Here is a 25,726-nt window from a genome sequence, read left to right as displayed (position 1 = left end):
AGCACAGTGGGAGAAAATAAACTGGGAGAGAGTAGGGATGGTAATGTGCAAGAGTTGGACATTCGCACAATGTGCATTATGCTTCATTGTATTATTTTAAAATTCTAGAACTTTTGTGCATCAGAGCTAGCTTTTGTGTCTGACGCAAGTCCCATGTGTGTTGTGCTTTTTCCGGTATAAATTGCCGTTTGACCAACATTTTCATCATCTTTACGGTGTGGGCAGACTGTGGTAGCGACATTCATTTAGAAAAGCCCCAAGAAGTTTAATGTGGTCTGTAATTTTGGGAGCTGGGAAAATTGTGTTTACTGGTATGCTGTTATATGGTGCATTTTATATGATTTACTTCGGTGGAGAGGCTGGCTGTGGGCAAATTTAATGCAGATTAGATTATTTAGATTCATAGCGTTTTGAGCCTTATGATGTCTCCCTTGGTTTCCTGTAATGCTTAGTAGTGTCAGCTTGTCCTTGCATGTACATTTTGACTTCAGTATGTTATCATAAGAGTCTGGGGCTTGGTCAAGTGCTTGTTATTAGTTGACCATTAATGACAGGGATAACGTTACAATAACTTAGTAATAGGTACGTCGTCAATACGTGGCACCACCTTGGGTTGTGGTTCGGTGATGCATTGGCATAAAAGCCGCAGAGAATCTTAGAATCCAGCGCGTAGTTTTTCCGAATACGCTTGCGTAAAAGTTAAACTACGAAAACTCTTCGTTTGTCGGTGCTGTCATACGGTCGGATAAGGGGGCGAGGATATTTTTGAAGGTATGATCTTATTCCCAGTAAACGCCTGTCTTTCCCGAACCATTTCGTCAGTCCTATGGGAGGTGGCGCCAACTCTTCGAGAAAGCTGGCGGAAGCGAGTCCTCGGCCCACGGGCCTTTTAGTGGCTTCTGGGGCACCACTTTGCCACTGCCGGCTCCTTAATTATTTAATTGGTTGTTTCTTGGCGAGATTAAAAATTCAGGGCCTATGATGTAATCGGGACCCTGCAGGGAAACGGAGCAGCCAATGGGGGCGTTCTTAGATATTTGAATCAGCCGTTGGCTGTGGGTGGCTTGAGTGGCCCCGTGATGGTTGGACGCAGATTTTTGAAACGCTGGAGCCAAAGATGAATGTCAGGGAAGGCAGAGAGGGCCGAGCAGGTGTCATATTTTCAGTTTATAGCTTATTTTGTCTGGAAATGTATAACGTACCCGGTAAATGTAATTTGAAATGCACATGTTAAAATACACGTCAACTAAATGTGTCTTTAATTTGTGCACTGTTCACATTTCAGTGTTCACGCTTATAATTGTATGTTTATATAAAAAAAAGAAAAACAGACCAGAAAACCAGATACTATAATGTAGAATGGTGACAGAGTAATATAGGAAATGAGTGAAATATAACTGTTGAACCTGATAGCTGTTAATCAGCTGAGCTTTTTTTTTGGAAAGTTGCTGTAAGCACTAGGATAAAATATTTGTTTGAATACTGCGCATATTTGTAAAGTTAAAAACGGATAGCGGATGTGTTTTTAATGACTTTCCAAAGTCGTGTGTGACTGAAGGCTTATTTGCACAGCAGAGGGGCCTTTTTTCGAATTCCGTAGCGGAATGGCTGTTTGTTTTTCCCACATCTGCTTTTTTTCCCGGCCCATTGTGACCGTGTTTGCTAGATGCTGGCTTCTCACTTTTCGCTTAACAAGTTTGTTTTGCGCCAACGTTTCTCAGTGTTAAAGTTACAGTTGCTGCCTCGCACTGCACATGCTTGGGGTTACACGATATTTTACGAATATACATTCATGTATATAATTTACCTGCTGCCCTGTGTTATACATATTTGAGGCTACAAAATTTTACTTATATCCTTTTATATGTATATATGATTTGTGATTTTGTATATAAATAAACAAGACAAACATGGTTTGTGATTTATTAATAACAAACTTCACACAGGTATTTGAAATTATTTATAGTTTGGGCTGTAATTATATTGAAATATATTTCTTTTGTTTTCAGGCGTCTGAATCGGAATAACCTGCAGGTCTTTCCAGAACTGCTCTTCCTTGGGACGACAAAGCTCTACAGACTGTAAGTTCCTGGTTACTGTACAGTCGTTTTGGTTTCGTTTCGCCCTGCACTTGGAAAGGTGATGCACGACTGCGTGGGGGTGTGGGGATAATATTCGTTTTTAGAATCCTTCCAATTAACCCATACCCTGGCCTAGTATTTCCCACCCGAATACGTTCGGCAGCTGTAGCTTGGGATTTGGGGGGGGGGGGGGGGGGGGGGAATAGTATACAGTTGTAATTTGTTCTGTACCTTCTGTCCGGACTAAAAAAAAATAAAATGAGTAGAAGCAGTAATTGCTTTTTGAAAGGACCTGGGTCACTGGCATGTCATGGGCTACATCCTGAATGGGGGAAAAGCGGATTTTCAGCTAAACAGCTGCTACCAGCTTCCTGAACAGTAAACGTCTGGCTCAGAAGAAAATTCTGCCTGGACTAGTGCCGTAGGAACACTGGACTCTCACGTTCCTCTGCTGTGTGTCATTATAATGAAGTCTGAGCGTCAGTGCATCTATCGATAACCGGGGGGGGGGGATGCAAGAACTGATGCTAATCCTGGTCGCTCTAGTGCCGTTTATACAATTTTGGCTAGTGTGACGAGAGGGCACGAAGAGGCTTTTTGGGTGCATGCTTTGTGTTTATGCTTTGGCTGTCATATTTCTGCTGCTTCTTGGAGGAACGGGGAAGGTGTGACACGCTGGCTGTGTAAATGTTTCGCTCCGAGAGGCCGTTGATTGGCTGTTTGTGTCTTGCGAGGTGCACAGTGTTTTTTCCAGTTGATTGTGTTTTTTTGATTTATACAGTAGACTTTTGCTACATCATCACACCCAAATTTAGCTGCCATAAATAGATGCTCGCAGCCACCTAGGACACGTAAAAACAGGCTTCTGGCTCCCTCAGAAAACACTTTGACAAAACGAACGTGTTTTTTTTTTCTTTTCGTTACGCTGTTAGTGGTTTTTAGCATTGTGTCCATTTCTTTCTTTGTATTTCGCAGGCAAAACATTTGCATTGGTAAAATGCGTAATACCACAATCTGCATCTCGTTTGACGTAACGTGTTTTGCAGTAGTACTTGTATGGCCTGCAGTTTTTCTTTAGACTTCTGTTTTATCATGGTCAATTCTAGAATTTATTTATAAAGTACTCTGTTTATATTCCGGAGCTACATTTATTTTCTTCTGATCTTTTTTTGTAATTATATGAGACTGATAAGACGCGTGTTTCTGGAAGCCTAGCAAAGCTACCACTTTAAAAAAAAAAAAAGCAGAAAGATGTTTTGTGTTTATTCGATAAACGAATGTGAAAACCACTGTCTAAAAAGCGTTAATGCTGATGTCCTCGCTCTCCTCATCTGGACCAACATTTCTAGAGACCTCACGCGCCTCCCTTTGTCGTGTGGCGTGAGAGGAACATGGCAGTACTTTAGATAACTGTGAACGTGGACGGCTGTTTTTAGGAGATGAGAAAGAATATGGCTTTTTACACATGGCCTGAACAAGTGCCTGGATCTGTAGGTACTGATATGCGTCCATTAGGCAGACCTGAGCTGGTCATAACAGATGTGCAGCCTCTGTAATATGAACATGTTTTGACCTTGATAAGGGCTTCTGCTCCTCCCTGCTGTTTTTTTTAACTCAATTTAGTCTTACTGGCATCAGGTGCTGCTCCTCGTAGGGTTCACTGGTGCTTTAGCGGAGTAGCGGTAATGGGCAAATTTCATTGGGATAATAACATTAAGTCCGCCTGAATGATTTTTATGAAATAATTTCTTCACACCTAAGGGCTGTTGTTTATTAAGTTACTGAATCCAGCGTCTGAACTGCACATGTGCAGAGTTTCGCTCGAAAATCATGCATTTATGTACTAGCTTGTTTGCCGTGGCCAATACTCTTTGGTTGATGGTTATTGCAGTGCTTCAGTTTTTATGGAGTAATATTGAGGGGATAGTTAGTGGATTTAAGTTCTTGAAACTGAAAACGTTTTTTGTTTCAGGGATTATCGTTTAAGGCGGCTTTCTTTTTGTAATTGTTTTTTCTGTGGTAGGGATTTGTTGTGCTCCATATCCAGCGTGACCTTTGACCCCTGAACCTTTCAATCAGATGCCAGCTGAAAGGCCCCATACGCTGGTTTTGTGGCTCGCCTGCCGGGTGAGAGCGGAGCAGGCGCTGACTGTATATGAATTATGATTATACGCGGGGGGGGCCACTGCCTCAGTAGCAGCCAAGTATGCCTCCCTTTTGTGCCTCCCCCCCCCCCCCCTTCCAGGACACGCCAATAGACTGACACGCGGCTCTTTCTCGAGAACAGTATTCTGGTTACAGCCGACCGGAGCCAGAGACGGAGTTTAAATAGATCCGTTCCTCTGCCAGTGCATTAGCAGAACTCAGTGAAAACGACCAGGTTTAAACGAAAGGATTATGCAAGGAAGCCGCAAGTACTTGTTGCACTTGGAAAGCGCGACAGCTACCAACAGCCCATGAACAACCGAAACGTTCGTCTCCCCCCGTTCCTTAATTCTCAGTGTCTTTGTGCTAATCTGAATGCGGTATCGAGAAGATTGTTTGACCACTTAAAAAAATAAATAAATCTGTGCACGGACGTATCCAGTGTGCGTCTTTCGCGCAGCATGAAAACACCGTAAGCTGTGTTGAGTGTCTTGCGTAGAAGTTGTATCGGCGGTGACCCTGGCGCTCATTTTCGCTGACCTTCTATAGGATTACTGGAGGGGGGGGGGGGGAACTGCGCATTTCACAGCATGCTGAGTGGTCATCTGAAGGAAATGGATTTTGACTGCTTAATTTGGCCTGTTGGATCACAGTTCATTGATTTCTCCTGTCCGCTACCCTGCTCTGCCTTCTCTTGTCAAGTGGCCCACCGTACTATCAGAAAGGTCCCTCACATGCGATGTCTGGGAAAAAATCTTAGCGGGAAGTCCAGGACAGCAGACCAAAGTTTTGGAGGGAAAGACAATGACGTGCTTTTTTTATTGTATTTTATTTGTACACATAATTTATTATGTCAGTTATCTTGATTGACCTTGCTTGTTTTGCACATCACCCCAAACTAAATTCCTCATACTTAAAAGTACGTGGCGATAAATAAACGTTTCGGAATCTAATTCTTATTCTGATTTGTACGACGAAAAAAGCAGGGCCTGGCCTATGATGAAGAGAGTTCTATAATATATCATAGTTTCTTTCCAAAGATCAGATGGTAGATCTGGCCTAAAATTCCCTTTAAGGCTTGGTGGGTGCAATGCGACTCTTAATGGCCCGAGGTAAAACTGTGAGACCTGACGTCGACTCGGGCAGTCCGAGTACGGATTCCTCTAGCGTTAATTTCAGCCGGCCATGACGAAAGTGCCGGGTCCCGCCGCGTGTCAGATAGCGTCGCTCCTCATCTTACTCTCTGCCCCCCCCCGACAGCCCCTGCCGCATTAAAACCGACAATGGCCACGCGGGAATCGCAGGTTACAGTTGCTACGGTTACTGTTGTCTCGTCACATCAGGATCGTTACTCATCCGGTAAGTTGCCATGATAGCTGCCACCGCATCGGCAGGGTTGGGGAGATGCTGAGGGATTTTTGCTTTTTATTTATTTCTTTATTTCTTTTCCTTTCTGATACAGGCGCATTACAGAAGCCGGTTAAGCGGCTGTCGCATGCAGTAAGCAGGGGCCTGCAACACTCTGCGATATGTCAGATCGATGGCAGCCACCGGCCAGAGAAATTAAACCAATCAGTCGGAAGAAAAAAATCTTTTTGAGCCAATCCCCGCCCCCCAACCCCCACCTCTTTGACATTTACTGCCCCTCTAAATCTCACCGTTCCCCCGACTTTCAGATAATGGTCCGAGGTTTGGGGCAGCATAAGTAAAGCTTTAATGTCCTCAATAAATTACATCTGCTTAACCACTGTTTATTCTGGAGAAAGTGATTATGGTAACTAAAGTGGAGAGTTCTCATGAGGGTTGTTGGGTTGCAGAGATATCACAAGTACATTAGAAGAGGATGAAAACTCCAAGGATCTGCCTTCTCTAGATTCGCCACATTATATTTTAAGTGCTCTGGGTCAATTACATTGTCAGCGGCACAGTTCATGAATGTATCGGCTTGTATTTTAATTAACCTGATGTTCCCAAATGAAGTCATACACCAGTTGAGTATGTTTTGCTTATATATATGTTCTTCATATATACCCGGTCGTATACCAGGTCGTCATCCAAAAAATCACGTCAACATGTCGTCGATTTACGATCATGATCGGTTCCGATTGAGCGGTCCTAAGTAGATTTGCTCGTAATTTGGCCCTTTATTTTATATGCAAAAGTATATAGTATGCTGTATAATAAAATGATATCATCTTTAAGTCATATTGTTTGGTGTTTTTTAATCGTTCTATCACCATATTCTTAGTTCATTGCTGCCAGCAGTTGGGACGGAAACTGTCATGCAGTCCTGGCTGCATATTTGTGGTCTCGGAACCGTCGTAAAGTCTACTATATTTGTCGTAAGTCACATAGGTCATAAGTCGACAACAAGCTGTATGTTATATTGTCTCAGTAAATAAATATATTGCCATCTGTATTCAAACTGCTTGTCCACAGCACGCGATCACGATGCGGCGACATAGAGACGCTATAGTCAGCCTGACTGCGTGAGTTTGGACCGCAGCAGGTGAATGAGGTATCCAAAGGAAGCTCAGGAAACATGGATCGAGCGTGTAAACTCCACACACGGAGACGGCGGCACGACTGAAGCCCCCGAGCACGGAGGCGTGAGTCTGCGGCGCTACCTTCCGAGCTGCTGTGCCGCGCTTGTTTATTCCAGTAATAAGCTACTTCTGTGGTTTTGCAGAAATAATTACGATCGCGGCTGGCGAGGCGTCAGTCCTCGGTGACCCCAGGGCGCCCCGCGCTCCTGATTCTGTCGGGTTTTTTCTTCAAATAGTCCTTGAGCGGGGTCAGTCGTGGCAGAGTTGTGGATGTCAGCGGCAAGGGGGGGGGGGCTTGGAGGAACCCACGAGCGACAGCAGGGCTTGTGGAGGCGGAGGCAGCGGGGCTGGGGGGGGCGGGAGGACTCACACAGGTGGCTCATATTAAGGTCTTACGTTTCTAAAGGCACAAAGACAGAAAAAAGTGAAGGGGGGTGGGGGTAACGGTGATCGTTCTCCGAGTGTCTGAAGAAATTAGAGTTAAATGGCTATAATTTCAGAAGCACAACAGGAGTGTCTACCTGTCAATGTCAGAGTTATTTTCTTTTGTGTCCCTCAATGGGATGTTAATGACATGCGAACAATGAAACTTTTATTTATTTATTTTTCTTCAGCTGCCCGAATGGGTTTTTTTTTTTTCTTTCTTTAAATATGTCCTTTTGCTTAGTTGAATACATGCCTCGTGATTTTCCATAAATACACTTCGCCCAACTGGTTTTCTGACACCAAGGGGTTTAGCGAGATTGAGGTACGAGGTATTAAAAAAATGGAGATACAAAAGTGTTTTGTCGAACACAAAGTCTTTTAATTATCTTTTGTCTGCTCACCGCTAACCCAGATAGGAGTTGGCTAGTAGTTTCCTTGAACTTGCAGTCCTGCTGTGAGCAAGCTACTTCATCTTTTCATGCTGCGTATTATGCACGTTGATGGGACGGATAATCTTTATTTCCTCTCCTGTAATCTGTTCTTGAAAGAAGCTCCGTATCCACTGGCAAAAAGATACGTGGAAGAAAATGCTGGATGTGTAAAAGTAGACAAACGCCTGCACATTTTTACACATCTATCAACAGTATTGTTTGTGAAAGGTCTAACTGGCCTTCAGATCAGGACTCTGGATCACCCTGCGGCTTTAAATCGACCTGGTGTGTGTTTATTCTCCCTGTTAAGATAATTTGGAACAGAGAGCATGTCTAATATCAGCTCTCTGGATCTCTCCTTTCCGCCGTTCCTGAGGTCATCTAGAAAATAAAGTTTCTGGAGGTAGTTTGCTGATGATTGATAGGATTTTAGCTGCCGGCTGTTTTTCCGCATCTCCAGACAGGCTTTAGAAATCAGCGGTTGGATTAACCTGCATCTCGTTCCTGGTTATCTTCAAAATTAACGGCTGAATTTTCGTTTCCTCTTAATTGCATCTTTTCCCTTCTTGTATCTCGAGTGGGATTTTTCAAGGATGACAGTTCTTTACGGTATTCTATACGCCAACAACATTCAGCACAAGGACGATGTTAATGGTATTTCTGTTCAACCAGAGAAGGATATCTCCCCAAAGAGGTCTTAAGTCCTGTCGCTTGTAGGAGCGTCTGAGAGCGTAAGGATATAAGGACATTAGGTCGGATAGATGGTGGTTAATTCTGTCCTTGTGTGAGCCGGTTACCTAGGGGAGTCAGGGCATGATATTAACGTTTTTTTATAAAATATTTATAACCCCCCCCACCCGAGGTTTCGTCCTTCCTACTATGGGTGTCGCCGCCATTAAATCTAAGGGGGGGTGCCTCCCCCTCACATTTCATAATTATTCGTTTGGACCCCCCCACATTTAACATAAAATATTAGTTCACCCAGCACTGTGTCCCCCCACATTCAAAATGCTTCTGATGTCCCTGCTCCCTACCATTATATTCTAATGATAACTATACAGGAAAATTTACCTTTTTTCCAATTAAAGCAGAACAAGCAAATAAATAGCTCAACAGGTAGATAGATAGATAGATAGATAGATAGATTTTGTCTGTCTGTCTGTCTATAATTTTTTTAAGCCTCATTCTGAGTGCATTGTCCTCATCCCCAAACTTTTAACCTTGCACTGCGTAAATAGTGGCAGAGGCTGCCCGTGAGGCTTGATTACTTTTCCCTCCTTGGCCCCAGTTGATTGAGGGTAGAGAAAAAGAAGCCTTAATTCAAGTTCTGTTTGTTCTCAGTCTTAAACCATCCAGACCCTGCGGGGGGAAAGGGAGGGCTAAGGAAGCAGTGCAGGGCGGCGATTGTTCCTAATCCTCACAAAATGCTGCAGAAATGAAGTTTGCTGTTTATGGGCTCTGGGTGTTACTCGGGTCACAGAGCGATGGGAAAGGGGGCCGAGCCGAGGAGTGGAGGAGCTCTGATCTTTGTTTTGTGTCTGGATGCTTAACCTCGCCTCGTGACGGGCCGCCTCGCGGAATGTTGTGGGAACGCTTTTCGGAAACGCGCCGAATGCAGGCTGACTCTCTTCCCGGCCGGTCACAATGCTCACTATTGACAATATAATTACCGGCCCGGGAGAACTTTTAATTTTCTTGGAAATAAAAGGGCATTTGATTAACAATGTGAAGTAGAGGCCGTTATCGGGACGACGTCAGTGGTTGCCTAGATATTCAGCATCTGCACACTCGGTGCCTTTTATAGATCACTTAAGTTTGAATAGGCATGTAACTTAAGAACATAATTAATTACTTAGCAGATCATTTATGAATGTGACTTTAACTGAGAACTTACAGTACATTAGTGCCCCGTGTGTATTTTTAAAAATGTTCAGCTATCGCAATCTGTTGCAATTTAACGTTACCGTTATGAAATGCCTTGATGGAATGAAAAAAATATAACTGTAAAATTTGTCGTACATAAAAATGAATGCACCACATTTATTCTTTCAGGTCTACTTTTTTTCCTTCTTGTCGCTTACATTTTTAACGTAAAACCATAATTTATTTTATAAACGTGGAAAAATCCCCCACGACACACATTTTTTAAATTCGGCCAATTTTATTAAACCGCTTTTCCAGTTCAGGGTCATGGTGCATTTTTAAAGTATATTTTAAAATTATCGTCAGATCATCTTTCTCACTCTTGTTTTGCCTGTTTTTTTTCTAACATGATGCGCAAAGTGAATGTGAGTGTTGCATTGTTGCGAAAATTAAGGGCAATTAACTTTGTTTTCTCATCACCGTCTCGACTTGGCAAAACACTCACCGGGTAAAGTGGCATCATAATTGATGAGCTGAACTGCCGATTCCTGCATTAATCATAGTGTCAATATGGGCTGCATTATAGAACTGGTTTGCGAGCCAAGTGGTGATTGAACTTTAATGGCAATTTATGTGCTTCTTCAGTCCGGCATAATGACAGTAATCATGTCAAACAGAAGTAAGTGGGAATGAGGAATATCTGGGACAGTCGCCCTCGGTGGCTTCCCAATTCTGCAGCACGATTGCTGATTGGTCGTCGGGGTGGGCGATGCCCCGCCTCTATCTCCCACACCCACTTGTTCTGACTGGAGGGCTGTTCAGGGGAGGAGTTTGGCTCTCTAGCTGCAGAATAGATCTCCAGGGAGGGTGCTAAAATAAACCAGCCCCCGCCACCCGCTGCCTCCCCGCGGGGGCCGCTTACCATGGGTGTGAGGCAGCGGGAGACTGGGGGGGGTGGGGGTTGGGCTGCTGTGCTACCTCAGAGCCAGAGGCCTTCTTCTTGAACCGAGTCTGCCCAGCATGACGCAGTGGGATCTTGGCATCTTTGATGTCACCTAGGTGAACGTTCTCATAGATGCATGAGTCTGTTCTTCATAGCAAAATATAAAAATGTAAAAACTGCAAAGAGTGCATCTTTAAGGCTGAAATGAAAGTTTATGCCTAGTGGCAATAAATGTCTTTTAGGTTACTGGGGACTGTTTTTTTCTGTAACTTATTATCGTTGCAAAGTGGTAACTTTTAAACTGAATCTATGAGTATTGAATCACAATGCTTAAATCATTTTGTGTAGCATGGAGAGGCACAGAATAATATAGAGCCCTTTTGAAGGGTTATTAATCTCTTTCGTCTGGTAATTTCATTCCGTTTTTTTGTCTCTTCTTCCTGGATCTGACCCATTTTTTTTTTCTGTGAATGTCACCCGCGACCCTTTTGAATAAACATAAAAATTCAATAAAAGGGAATAATTGAAAAGGCCCCATTCTAGGTGCTGAAATCTTTAATCGCCAAGGGATAAGGGTCAGCACATCGACAAAAGAGCTGTTTGTGTAGTGCTGTGTGCTGTGGCATCTGATTGACACGGCAAACAGCTCTGCACTGTTCCAATATCCCATGTTGAGGGGAAACAAAGTGCTTGGATATCATGTAAACGTCAGGAAGTGGCCCCGATCCATTTTTTATTGGAAAGACTTTCAGGTCAACACTTTAAGGCTGAGTTTTTGTAATTGCTGATTGAAAAGTGCCACCGTCTGCTGCCTCTCGCATCCCCCCCCCCCCCCCCCCCCCGCTTCCTGCGTTCGTTCAGGCCGTGTTGATTTAGACCACACTTTAGAGGAAATCCAGCTAAGTGTTCCTCTTATCCCGAAAGAAGAATTTAGGATTTAGGATGCTTCCGGCTTTCGCTTTCCTGACGGATGCACGTGAGATTTTTTTTTTCATTAGATTTTCAGGTACGGAATCCCGGTTCTGGGTCTTAGGGCCCAGAGGCCGACTTTGAGGAAGTCGGCACTATTAAAACCCGAAGTCCAAGCACAGACTTCAGGCAAGAGGGAAAATAAAAGAAAATGTTTGCTCAACAAATCTGGAAACATTTTGGCGAGCAGAGTCAACTAGACTCTGAAGCGTGCGACCTCGCGCCTCTCTGCAAGAGATCGGTGTAATCATAGACTCTTTCGAAACAATACCTTGTACTTCTTCGCTCTTTCCATAGGTGACTGCTTTGAAAGTCATGTGACCATTTTTCTGTGTGGGGAGGGGAGGGCTTAATTTGCATCTGAATGCATATGCACGTCAGGAGAGGATAGCGTTTGACGTTGCGGGGCTTGCGTGCATGCTTGTGTGTGCATGCGTGCATTTTGCAGGATATTAGGATATTTTTAAGCACAGAGACCGGAGAAGCCTTGATTCCTTTGGCCTGCTGTTCATAAAACTGATTCCACTCCCTCAACTCTATCTGAGGTCTCCAAGTTTTCTATATGGGGCAAAAAAACAATTATAGTTTTATTTAGTTGCTAATGTGATGTTCTCCAGACGAGTCAGTAATACAATCCAGAGTGAGCCTCTGTTAAAAATGAAAAATTGCATTAAAATAAATAGCATTTACATTCGGTTGTTATTGGTTCTTATGATTGTTTTGTAAGATTTCTTTCCATGGAGTCCTGCCTGATCTGAACTTTGATGGAGAGTTGGAGACGCCCTTTAGCCCCGCGTCAGTGTGGGAAGTTCACGCAGACAGCAAAGGATGATGGGTCACCTCTGTTTGGTTTGGGCCCGTTCTGCTCCAGTAGGTCCCGATGCGAGGTCAGGGCAGCGGTGTCACGGAGCAGCGGAGGCTGGATAATAAAAATATCAGGAGTAAGTAGGGCCGAATAACCCCCCCCCCCCCCCCCCCCACACTCCCTGATGACAGAAACATGTTGCTTTTGATGGGTATTGTGTGGAGCTCAAAAGCCTGAGAAGAGGGGGAGGCTATACGCATTACACCATCACTACAGGTTTCTGTGTCTGGCTTGAGCTCTGGATAGTAAATGAATTTGATTTAAGCTGACTTGTGCTTCAAAAAAAAAAAAAACCCCAAAAACTCATGTTTGGAGACTGCGCCATGGCGGAATGATCCAGAACCGCAAGTCAGAAACATGGCGTCGGCCGCCCGGACGCGGCACCTGATGTGAGTCTCCAGAAGGCCTGGGTCTGATGGATCGGGGGGGATTCCCTGTCGTCTGGAGCTCCACGTTCCTGAGAAATTCCCCCCCCCGCCACTGTAAACATATCATTACGGCGCGTTACTTGGTTGCTGCGGTAGACGTCTCCGCGTCAACAGCCGCCCTAAGAGTTTAATAACCCTTATCTTCCAACCAGGTATCTTAAATCAGTGTTTGGTGAAACCTTTCAGGTTAAGCTGTTGGATTAAGAACACTACAGACCATGCCTGCCCCCCCCCCCCCCCCCCAATCACTACCACCCCCCTACCCCTTTAGTGCCCTACAGATCGCAAGTTGAATGTGGGAGACCGCAAGATGTACTTTGTTATAAAGCCAGCTGGGTCATGATTTGCCATAACTATGTGTGCTGGCGCTCAGGAAACACTGCGTCTGAGAGATGGGGCGGGGGGGGAGTAGAGAGGCGTTCTGGTGCTTTGTTGTCGTGTAGCATAGCTATCCTAATGTCAGCCGAATGTCAGTTTGGATTATCCTCGTCGTGTTTAGCGAACCCGTAGGGATCAGCAAGACCGAACTCATCGTTCAAGATGAGCCCGTCGCAGTACGCCATCGGAAAAATTAGCCGTCTCCCCCCCCCCCCCCCCCCCCCCTTGGGCTCGCAACAGATGGCACCTCGCCTTCGCTCGGAGACAGACTGTCTGTATGAGGCGCCTGCAGTGGATACCTCAGGTGATTCAAAATAAGTTTCTTTGGCAGGAGCCTGTGTGCGATTATGAACGAGTGAAACGTAAACCAGGGAAGGGCCCCGGCGTCTGAATTCACTGTGCATGATGCGCGTTCGCTAGGAGTTCGGCCTGAAGAGGCCGGCATCTTCCAGCGAGCGTTTTTTGATTTTTCCGGTTCAGCCGTTAAGAGCTGTCTGACCCTGGGGGTGTCGTCTTGCCTCAATCGGGAGCTGGAAATATGAGCTGACAGAAGGCCGGCTCTCTGAAAAGATTTCATATTGCTTCAAAAAAAGGGAAACGCTCAGGCAGGTGTAATATAAGAAATTGCCTAGAGAGTCTTCAGCTTACTCTACAAATCGCAGGCTTTTGATATGAAAATGGTTACTGAGCATATACACCATGATGCTGCCTATTAAAGGATTTGGGGTCACGTGGTTGGAACATTACTAGTCGGCAAGGAAGAGGGGCCATAATTCAAACAGATGGGCCAACCTTGTCATTAGCCAATGACGTGTGACAGGGGAGGACCACTCTGGAGGCCAATCAGCTTTCAGTTAGGCCCAGTGCCTCTGTGGACCCGCCCCTGCATATATCTCTGTTATGAGGAGAACTTTGGCACACGTCGGAGAAAGATAACGGTGCTCATTTGTAACAAAGAAGTTAAATAAAATATCGGATCACTTCTGGGTGAAGCCTTTGAGCAGATGATGGGTAAACTGGTTCCTGTACCAGCGCGTATATAAATGCCGGTCAGCTTTCTTTGGGAGTATTTCAAGGAGAATGGATATTATTGAATTGATAGGATATTCTGCTTACAGAGAATACCACTGGATTTATAGGTCTATTCTTCTCTAGTGTGTGATGTATGTAAAGAATTTTACGTGTTTGTGGTGTTTCCACATATTCTGCGTGTTGTATATCTTTATGGAAAGCATTAGTAGGAAAGATATTTGTAAGTGGAACGTTCAAGAATGGGACTGTTGCTGAATAAGTACATGGATACTTTGTATTTATTTATTTGACGTATATCCAGATGTCCATCTTCTAACTGCATATCTTGGACAGGGTCACCTAGAACCTCTCTGGCAGCATGAGGTTCAAGGCAAAGGGAAAATGCTGGATGGGATGTCAGTCAATTATAGGGCATGCAGGCACACACACACACACACACACACGCACATACACATTTGTGTGTGTTGATGTGACCGTCTATTCATTTTTATGTATATAAACCCTAATCCCAGCTATGGCACTTTTTAGTTTTTGGCTTGTATTCACGGATCTTTGTGGGGACCTGAAAAATGGTCCCCACGATGTCAAAATAACAGGTTTTTATCACGTTGTGGGGGACATTTGGTCCCCATAATGTAATATAAACCTAATACACACACACACGCACACACAGTGGAAAGCAGAGGTGGGCCGCCGACCCAGTGGGGTGTCATTGTAGCTTATTTCCCTTCTGATGGATGCATTAGTCCCATAGAGATGTTGTCTCATCTTTATCCTTCAGGATGAACTCAATAAAGTGGCCTGGATTATGTTGTGACGGTTTGTTTGAAGAGACAGAGATGGTTGGCTGCAGGTACTGAGGGTTAGCGATTTTTTCCGCAGCACCTATCGAGACTTGGCCGGTATCCTAGCAACGGGGCCACCGCCACTGTCCGCCGGAGTTTCACCTTCATGCACCCGCAGAGCAGGAAGCGCGAGGCGATCGTGTCAATTACAGAGCTCCGCCTTCTGTCGTCGTGCGGGAGAATCCTACGGCAGCATCAATCAGAATCACGTAGGCATAATTGTGTGAGCCGTTTACAGCAGAGACATTTGATGTGAATTCTTTGTTTACAAAGAGAATAGTTTTTTTTTTTTTACCAATGGATTGTCAACAATGAATTTTAATATCATTCCTTAGGCTGTAATGCTGTAGCAGAATCGGCTACTTAGTTTCACAATATTTTCCTCTCCTGATGACATTGTGAGTAATCAAACCCCACAATTCTGAGAGCGAGCATCTGTTTCGAAGTATTAATTTAGACTTTAATTGGCTTTAAAACGGTCAGCTGTGGTGTTGCGCGGCGGAGAACATGCCTTTATTTTTCCTTCCAATACCCCCGGGCACATATTCAATGCTTACCACGTGTGGAGCACCTCCCCTCACTGAATACTCCTGAACAGGCTCTGCTTTGAGGTAGCCGAAAGCGTGTTTGTTTAACCAGAGCGGATTCTGTCACGGAGGGGCCTGCACTATATTTACGCGCATGACAAAAGCCAAGAGCCCGCTCAGACGACCTTATATGTCCAGACGCTTTCAGTAATATATCGTAGCCAGGCGGATGGACGTACATGCTGGGAAATCAAATTTTATTGGTTCTAGAACATGGTTGCTACGTTATAAGAAGTTAAACATCCTGAATTTTAAGTAGTTACTAATCCTTAACTGGATGAACAGTGAAGGTTAAGCATGTGGTCTGACTAAGATCTTTTGTTTTGTTATAAAATTATTTTTAAAGTATGAGCAGAGAGTGAAGCCTGGTTTTGGATTCTGTGTTCTATGGTTCCATCTACTGTAACAATGAACGAGAGCGACAGCTAGGTTTTGCTGTAGACTCGGGCGTGTTGTGCGATTTCGTCTGGCATCTTCTGAGCCACTGACACTGAGCCGTGTTCCATTCTCCCATGCCGTTAGTGACGGAAGCGGCACATCACAAAGTGCAGACCAGGAACTGGGGCCTTGGAGATGTAAACAGATGTCTGCACTTCAGGATCTGTGACGGTATTTTCTCTGGAGCTCCAGCAGCCGCCGTGAAGGGGGTTATGTCATGTGGTCACTTTGTACGTGTTTCAAAACGGTAAAAACGAAGTATCTGAGAAAGCAGATCTGATGAAGGACATTATGGTAAAGCCCTATCCCACCCAGAATTCGTTGTCGCCGCCGCCGAGATCTCCTTCAATGAGCTGACTAACCCCAGAAGATTCCATCAATGACGGGCAAACGAAAAACATGCTCTGGAAGTAAACAAGAGCAGATGTCTGGCTGCAGGAGCGAGACGGAACCCCCCCTACAGTTTTGTGTTGCAGGTGTTTCTATCAGAATTATCATAATATGGAAGGAAAAGTCATAATTCCACCTGCTGGTTACTGCTGTCAACACCAACGCCTCCCCCCCCCCCCCTCCTAATGGGGAGACAGTGATAGAGTTTTCTACCCATCCAACATGAGACATGAATAATCGATGCAAGGGAGGGTACAGGGGTGGGGATGATTGGCCCCTGGAGAATCCCCTACCCCATCACTTACCGATTCAAAACATATCATTGGTTAATAATTTTGGCTCCTCTGTATGAATTATGCCCCCACTTACGCCCCTTAAAAAAATCCTAGAATTGCCCCTGACACAAAGCACTTAATGGTATCTTTGCTTCCTGTAGCTGTAATGCCCGTCGCGTTTGTGAGGAATAATGACTGTTTACCCAAACATCACTGTTTACTCTGATGGTATGCAAAAGAGAGAGACTTGCGTTGAGTGTGTTGGCGTTGACTTCACTTAGAAGTAGCGGGTTTAGGATGATCATCATCGGCTTCAGAAGTGAACCATATTATTTTTTAATCACAGTATCCCATCTCCCCCTTGCAAATATAACGTCTGTTTATTGCCATATGGTTTCTGTGCAAATTGCGTTTCCCGGCTGTAAATCTCGGCTTTGGAATGCGGCTGCGTCATGGTGATGTCAGATAAAACGGCCAATTGATGAAAAAGTCTACCGGCGTATGATAATTTGGGTGAGACGGCATTTGAAATGAGCTTTTGATGACGTAGGCCCAAACACCACAGAACGTAGTAAACATGCAGCTTGTTTTTGTCCAATATGAGGGTGTTTACCCCGAAATTCCTCCTGCAAAATGATTTGCCTGAGTATCTTAGACAGGCTGTGTTTAGTCTGTTCCTTCTGTCTTTGCAGATGTATCATTGTATATTTCTGCAAATGTCATATCATATAACACCAAAACTAACGGATTTGTTGTTTACGCGCGCATCGTAAATTCAGCCATTTAGAAGAATTACCCATTAGCTGCCATCAGTTCAAATGAAATCAGACGTCACGTGGACGTAGGGTTTGGCAAAGGCGCAGCTCAGGATTGGCCCAATTAACCAGCCAATGAAAATATTCTTTCAGCTTGTGTGGGGTGAAGTACTTGGTAAATGGGCGGTGGGCGGGATCTTTCAGAATGGTCTTAAGTCTCCCGTTCTCGGTGTAGCTGAGCGAAAGAAAGAGCGTCCCATTGAGAAATATCCCCAAAAACAAGGCTAACCTGAAGTCCTCCTCTTTCTTTGCTGTCTCTCTGCTCTGCATGCTGATTCCGGGAATTCCGTGATGAGCTCTTAGGGAAGAATGCCCCCCCCTCCCCCCCCCACTTGGATGCTGTTTGGCTGCACAAATTGCAGTCTGTATGAAAAGCATGCAGTCTTTCCCTTGTTCTCACAATCAGAAGAATTTTTTTTTCTTTTGTCTATTTCATTCCTTTTTCTAAGGGCTTAAAATGAAATCTTTGTTTCTGCTCCGAAAGCCTCAGTGTAGACTTATACTGTTGATCCTCTCAGTTGATGCAATGTAATCCGCTTTGGCGATGTGAATTTTTAAACAATAATTGGTGCATGCCTTTAACCCTTCTTTGCCAAATGCGAACAGACTAAACATAATCTCTCTCTTTTGATGGCGAAACAAGTCTTGTGTTTTTTCTAGGATAATCACGAGTCGTTATGTCCAATTAACTGGGAAAGCCGCCTCGTTAAGGTCCAACTACTAGTGTTGAGGTGGGCGGGAGGCTCTGATTAGTGGTCTCTACAGGTGGGGGTCTGAAGCTATTTCTCGCCCCCACCCTGTTTTTAAACGAGTCAGTGTGGGCTACTCGCAAGGCTTAATTGCATTGCTTCACCAAAGCAGGAAGGCATACGTGCCTCTTGTTGTGACTTTGTCCCAAACCCACAGATTACTTGCCTCAAGCAAGATAAATGATTCTTCAAATCACTGTTGTAGCTGTGCATGTTGTTCGTTAATGTCACTGGGCTTCCGACTTGTCCGAGAACATAGAGGAACATGTGCGTCAGCACCTGGAGATTGGTGATATTCATTACTCATTACTTTTTTGGTGATATTCATTACTCTTTACTTAATGGTGATATTTATGACTCATTACTCATTGATATTCATCACTCATTATTTATTGTGAGATTTTATGAATGGACTGGCTGTCGATGGGCTCAGATGTTGGATTCATTATGAGAAATAAACACATTAGAATGTGAATCTCCAGGTTTGTTAGAAATGCAGACTCAAATATTTAGGAAGCCGACCTGCTGTTTAATCTCCATTGAACTGGCAGAGGCCCTAGATTGTAATATGCATGAGTATAATATTTAACATGATTAGGTCTTGTATATGTACTCATAAGGTATATTTTATTGACCCTGGGGGAAATGTCAGGCGTATATAGCAGTGCGGTACGTAAAGTGCAGAGACGCAAAAACAAAAAATAAGGTGGAAAGACAATACATATTCTACATAAATTGAACAAACTGCTGATTCATTTGTTATATCTTCAGTTTTCAGTGTCTTCAGTCTTTAATGTGCTGTTTGTGTGACTTGAACATCGCTTTGGACAAAAGCACCTACTAAATAAAAATAAACGTAAATATGATTTTCGTTTTGGCAATTGTTTGTAGGCGGTGCACCTTGTACCCCAGGTTAGCTACGAATAAAATGTACCGCGTGAAACACCAACCAGTACTGTAACTTTCCACGTCACCTTTTCCAAATGCACGTTGCTTGTCTTCCCGACAACAAGATACGTTCAGAAACGTACGTGATGTTCACGGTACCACCACTTCTCTCTGAGATACCTCTCGTGTTTCCTTGGTGAAAGAGACTCTTTCACAGGCTGAGTATGGACATTGTGATGGGGGGGGGGGGGGGGGGTGGCAAGGGGACCAAACTCTGTGTGGAACAGTCCACACTAAATCAGCGTGGTTACTGAAGAAACAGAATTGCACCCCCCAAGAATGTCAAGACGAGCGAGGGCAGTATGGGGGATTTCTCGCAATCACATCAGTGGGAGACGGGGAAAAACGTGCGCGCGGTGAATGCCAAACGAAATTATTATGTGACGCCGACCTGCCAGAAGCACATGGTTAAGAGACTTTTTAGCCGAGTATGAATTATACCAAACTCCACGATTGGTATGTACATATTGAAAACACCGAACTGAGGCTCCAGCAATAAATCATCGCAGGATTTACAGAACGTTCTTCCCGCAGATACACATATTGGATCGGAATAGTACTTTTTTTCCGTCTGCTTTTTTTCATCGTTCTTTTTTTTTTCCTATAGCAAATATGCTAAAAGTGATAGCTAAAAGCATAGAGCGGGGAAGGTGTTTAAATCCACTCCCCACATTCCCCACACCACTTTCCCCTGAAATGGAAACTTGCCACTGGAAGACATTTGTCAAATGTTGCATGTCAAATGGAGGCTTGCAGTGGGGGGGCGGGATGGGGGGGGGGGCATGGGTTGAGGCGAGCTTCTGGCCACAGGAATGAGAGGTCAACACTAATGGCTTAACACAGCACCTAGACCACTGGATAGCTGTCATTTCAAGCCACATCTACAATTAACCCATCTCCACTGCAGGCTGCTTTCACAGCTCAACATGTGGACCCCCCCCCCCCCTCCACGCCTCTCTTTTATGGCAAAACAGGGCCTGGCCTTGATAGCTCTTCCCCGGGGTCTGGGGACTCCTTCCGTGTTTGATTTATCACTTGCCACAGTGGGAGGCCTGATTATCCTTAATTAAACCCTTCATTTCTGGATGTGCGGGCTCGCCAATCCGCGGCCCGCCTTAATGGCCGCTTAACAGTCGCAAGGTCGCACGCCGGGAAGCAGCGAATGGCTGAGGCGAGCGGTTTATCCGTGACACTCGCGGTTTTTGCACAGACAGGCTTGCTAAAAGTATAGACCATAAAGAACAATGACATCATGGTTGTTTTATAAGGGAAGTAAAACAATCCCTCCAAGCTATTCTGTAACCTTGGTGCTTGGGAGCTAATTACAAGGCGACATTCCGGAATATTCCGGAATATTCCGTAATGCGCGAGGTGCCCGCTACCTGTGGAGAGTATCTGAGAAGACAGTCATGCTTCTCCTGAGACTGCAGAGCAGCTGGGCTGGGGATAATTGTTGGACGCTCTGGCTGCAAGGTCTTATTTAAAGCTATGTTAATAATATGTTTTGCTGCCAGGAAATGGTGTTGGGGGGGGAGGGGGTAGTCGCCGAATTTAACCTGTCGGGGTTGCATTACCTGTCTAGTGGCCTGGACAGTTCACTTTCCTTGTCTCAAATGGCATGTGCTTCTGGTGGCGTTGAGGCGAGCGATGGCGGCCCCCCCAGGGCCTAGTTGGGCTGGGGCAGCAGGAATTTGGGGTATTTTGGTAGTCAGCACCTGGTGATCTGGGGAGACTTGCTGCCACAAAGCGCTCACCCTTCTGGCGGCTTGCTTGTCGAAACGAAACAGTAAGGTAATGTGCGAGTGTGCGTGCGCGTGCATGTGAAAGGTTCAAAAGGTCACCCATCCCAGCCTTAAAATTGACTATTGAAACTATGGTTTCTTTTTTTTTTTTTTTGCTTTTCAATGACTTGTCCATCAGTCATCAGTCTGTCTGACGTCAACGTCCCCCCTGCCGTCGCCCCACTGTTAGGGCGACATTAGGTGACAAGATATTCTGAAGGGCATCCTGGCAACGCTGAGTAAAAAAATGCACTTACTGGCTTGGTTTCTGGTTGTATTGGCTTCACTGCACTCAAGGAATGTGAAAGTGAGATTAAGACTAAGCAGGCTTTATTTATATAGTTATACACATATATAATATTTTCCTTTGTATTACTGCAGCTGCAGTGTTATTCTCCTCTGGTGAAATGGAGCATAGAAAAGCAGCACCTGCCCCGAATGTCGAGGTCAATAAATCCAATGCCAGCCACCCATCCCCCTGCCACAGGACAGGGGCTTTATTTGTTCGACATACCAATCGAGATAGACGCAATTACTTGAGTGAGGTCTGCCCCCACCCTGAATGGGGTTAATAAACTACTGTGAGTGGCACCAACAGTCACGAGAGCATAAGGTTTAAGGTCTGAGGTCATTTGCATGAGGAGATGAAAGGAAGGGAGGGATGGAAGATAGTGTTTGACCGCCTTCCTTTTACGACCATACAAGCCCAGCCATTTAGAATTAGTGATGTGGTCTAGGACCATTCAAGCCGCTGTTGTCCCTAATTGTGTAACAATGGCTGGGCTGGTGATTAACTCCGTATTGGCGGCTTGCTCGCTGTAGGAGTCACAAAACCAGGCTCATGAATTTCGAAGGAGAACCAGGTCCTTGCCTCCTCTCTCCCGGTGCCAGTTGGCAGTATTTTATCCAGAGTTATGGTTCAAGAAATGAACGCCAGAGGTGTGCTACGTGACATTCATGGAGTCGAGACGTGCAGGGAGCCAGTTACTGTACACACTGACAAAAAAAAAATAAATCTGTGTGGAGAATAAACACAAAATAGAAATGTCTGAAGAGCTCAGATCTCCTACTATGTAAACAGTTCCTTCAAGCAACGAGGATTCCTGATTCCATCCTTGACTTGCAGTCCCACGGTTGGTGGTCGACCCGTCAGGTTGTCACCAAAGATGGCTTCCAAAGGCCCGGGACAATCTGCCGAATGGAGGGCCATGTTTTTGGTGAAGCGGTATCTGCCGTCGGCATCTTAGAGTGCTTGGCACCCCTGTGGATTCGGCTTTCAGGCTGTGTGAATGGGGGGCAGGCCGGGCCACCTTATTCATTCACAGATGTAAAGAGACCTGCCTCAAGGTATGGATGCTCTGCCTTAAATGGGCAAACGGCCTATTATTGTTATGCGTAGCTTAAACCACTTGGGTGGCTGCGATGCCAGCTGCAATGGAGGCAGGCCTGCGGCAACACTGCAGCAGGAAGAAAGACCCTGGGCTGTTTGTCTTTTTAGCATAGCTTAGCATAGCCGCTGAGTCCCAAAGGAAACTCCCTTCTTTCATACACTCGGCCGGTAGCCGAACTCAAACTCCTAAAAATCAAAGGCCGAAATCTTACCGGCGCTACAGAAACACACTCGCTAGTCGCTACCGCCTGATTATTTGTGGCCGTAGCTTCGCCTGCCAGTTATTCAACTCATGCAAAGTGCTGCGTCTGATCTTCACATCTGTGTCATCATGTTTGCAGTCTGCTCCTCTCTCCCAGAAAAATTACTTAAATGTACCCTGACACCAGTAATCCTGATCCACCCTAATTATATATCTGAAGATACGGCGAAGTCAGATGCCTGCAAAGTGGTTATTTGAGAATTAAAAAAATAATGTTAGGGTGGAATGATCACAGTAATTTAGTTTATGTGAATGGGGGGGGGGGGGGAGGATCAGTGCGGGTCACTGTATGAAGGACAACAAACAGTGCTAACAGAGGAGGCAATGGCTACGAGGTGCTAGCTATCTAAACTTGTGAGCAACATATTTTTGATACATTTGACAGACATAATTAAATAGCTATCTGTAAAAATCGGCATATATTCCATTTATTACTTGGGTTCTACCACCACTCCTAATACGGCCACCTATGCCGTCTAACAGGTTGATCAGCCGGCTGCTGTATTTATGGCTGTACATCTTGTCTTGTATTTTTTGTATCGTATTTATTTGCCGCTATTGTCTGAGAGCAAGTAGCAGTTTCGTTGTGCCACCTACTCGTGACAATATAAACCGAGAATGATGAAGGGACAGGCGAAGCCGCTAGCGAAGTAGCTTTTCTATTGAATGCGCGAGGCAGCCTGATAACTAATGGTTGCAGTTAACGAAATTGACATCGATTGGCTAATAACTTTTAAATTAAAACCTCAGTCAGTTTAGGAGGCCTGTAAATCTCTGTCGGGGGTGATATTTTCGTTGCCGTCGCACTTGGGAACTCTCGGCCCAAACTGACCTGTTCGGCCCGAGTAAGACACGGGTCATTGTGGGTTTTGACCGAACGCTCCCATCTATTAACGTTGGCTGGACGCAGACCCCTCCCTCACATCCGAATGCTGCGTACGAGCGCAGATAATGGCGGAGAACAGCTGCCTTTTAGGGCGAGGGGCCTAGTTTTCATTCATCCGCCTTCCCTGTGCCTGGGCAACGCTGCCATCTGTGTGAAGCCAGGTGTCACCCTGCGAACGCGGCAGCCCGGACCCTGTCGCGCCTCGTCGCCAGATCGATGTTCCAGGATTAATCCCAATTAAAGCCACATCAGTACAACCCCCGAGCTGTTTTCAATGGGACCCATTTCCACAATCGCTCACATTGTCCAAGGTTAATAATTCAGATCCTCTTGCATAGAGCACCGCAGAAATCCGACGGGTGTTAAATATATTTATCTATGCTCTGATATGTAGTGTCCCACAACATTCCATGACAGTAATGGGAAATTAATAGACTGCTTTCTAATTAACACAGAATCTGTCTATTTATTTATTTAATGTCAACTTACAGGTTCCCTCAGATATGGATGTCTGATAGCAGAGGCCTAGCGTCCAAAATGGCTTATGTCAATGCTAGGTAGAAAAGAAAAACTCGGAGTGAGTTGAGACCAAGCTAGCGCCAGTGCATTATGGCAGGTGTTTGTCACGGAGAAAATTGTCCACGGGCTCGGTTAAACCTCTCGGGCAGTTTGGTGAGACTGAGGTTGCGGCTGGGTCCATAAATCTTCCACTCCTTTGTGGGCCAGTTGCTCGCAGGCACCTCTTCTACTAGCTATTTTTCAACAGGTACACACCCAAGCGATAGAAGCCAACTGGTTCTGATCTTTATTTTCCTTTTTTTTTAAATGAGTAAGTGCTTTTTGGCGCTCGTGGGGGGCATCTTTCAGAAACCCCATCAAACGGTGTCGGAATCTCGCTACAACAAATGGAATTGAATGGGAAAGCATGTTGCCACCAGATCTGTTCGCAGACATCCTCTTGCCTATAAAAACAGAATGTAAGTCTGTGGGCGCGTAGCATAGCACGAGGTCCAGTTTTCATTCTTTTTTTTATTTTAATGCAGATCGAACTGCCTTGCATTCACAGTAGGCGATGCTTATCTGTGTGTGAATCCAGAGTGAATGTATACTTAGCGACGTTTAGCGTTAGCGAAGCATTGGGCGTCGCTAACGCTAAAGCACAGTTAGTGTATAAAGTACAGGTGTGGTAACTGATTTTTAAGTTATTTGCTTATTCTCCAATCCACCCCCATTCCTCATCCACAAATACTAAGCACACCCTGTTCTTTTCACAGTAACGTACGTGGAGAATTGACCTTCAATTCCCTCTGGTTGTCACCAAACCTTTGGGGTCTGGGGACTGCCAGTAGCAGGTGTTAAGATTATTTCTTTCTTTCCCTCCAGCTTCTTAAGCCTCTGGCCAAAGGGTTTTGGGTTTGTGCTCAGCTGTTCGGTGCGTTTTATTTGGATTCTTTGAAGGCTGCTTGTGTAAATTCTTGCTTTCTGAGGTCACCAAAAAAAACCTCTTAACAGTCAATGGTATTTGTCTCCAGTGACAACCCAAGTAACAGAATAATGATATTTTATGTCATAACATTAGCTGTTTCTTCGACTTCCCTTTGCGGTGCCGGGTTAACCGGAACAAATCGGTATGGTAAACATCAGGACTAATGAGGGCAATAATAGGGGTGGAGAGCGAAGGGCATTTTCTCCCAGAATGCCCCATCGGGTAGCGGCTTTGAGAATGATCTCTTAATCCCTGCAGATATGGAAATATCCACGTCGTTGAGCCCGTTGTTGCAATTAGTATTCCCAGACAGAGGGCTGTTTCGCCAGGCTTTTGAAGTCGAGGTGTTTATCCGAAGCCGTTAATTCACTCGCCGCGAGAAGCCAACAGGTGCCTTCAGTAGTGAATGTTAGGAGGAGAAGCTCTGTCTGGCGTGAGGCACGAGGACATGAGATTTATATTCTCTGAAGCAAAAAAAGGAAAAAAAAAAAAATCCTTTTTACGGAATCTAAATACCACAGACGGGAATAGGATGGCTTGTCCAAGCGTTGTGGGAAGCGAATGGGTTTCCAGTTAACATTTCCTGCACCCGTCAGAGAGCTCCTCCCCTGGTTGTTGAACCAAATGTTGCCAAACAGTGAAAGTCAGCGATAGCTACAGCGATTCGTTTCCTCTGTCTTGTTATTTGTATAAATCTGTATAACGGAATCTGGCGGGCCAAATCCAACCGAAGAAATTCTGTTCCGAGAGGATTTATTACAAGCTGT

The 25,726-nt window shown here is 45.0% G+C and overlaps 1 protein-coding gene across 4 annotated transcripts in view; it reads left to right on the top strand.

The window, feature by feature from the left end:
* Positions 1 to 25,726, top strand: part of slit2 (slit homolog 2 (Drosophila)) — a 120,790-nt gene that overhangs the window by 4,412 nt on the left and 90,652 nt on the right. For all 4 annotated transcript variants that reach the window (XM_023799326.2, XM_023799328.2, XM_023799325.2 and 1 more), the window contains exon 4: positions 2,010 to 2,081. In XM_023799326.2, coding sequence (XP_023655094.1) covers positions 2,010 to 2,081 — 72 coding nt within the window. The remainder of the gene's footprint in view (positions 1 to 2,009; positions 2,082 to 25,726) is intronic.

Source organism: Paramormyrops kingsleyae, chromosome 25 (genome assembly GCF_048594095.1).
Source record: "Paramormyrops kingsleyae isolate MSU_618 chromosome 25, PKINGS_0.4, whole genome shotgun sequence".
NCBI classification, from domain to species: Eukaryota; Metazoa; Chordata; class Actinopteri; order Osteoglossiformes; family Mormyridae; genus Paramormyrops; species Paramormyrops kingsleyae.
The sequence above is the reverse complement of the archived record's forward strand: the minus strand, read 5'-3'. Positions and strand labels throughout refer to the sequence as shown.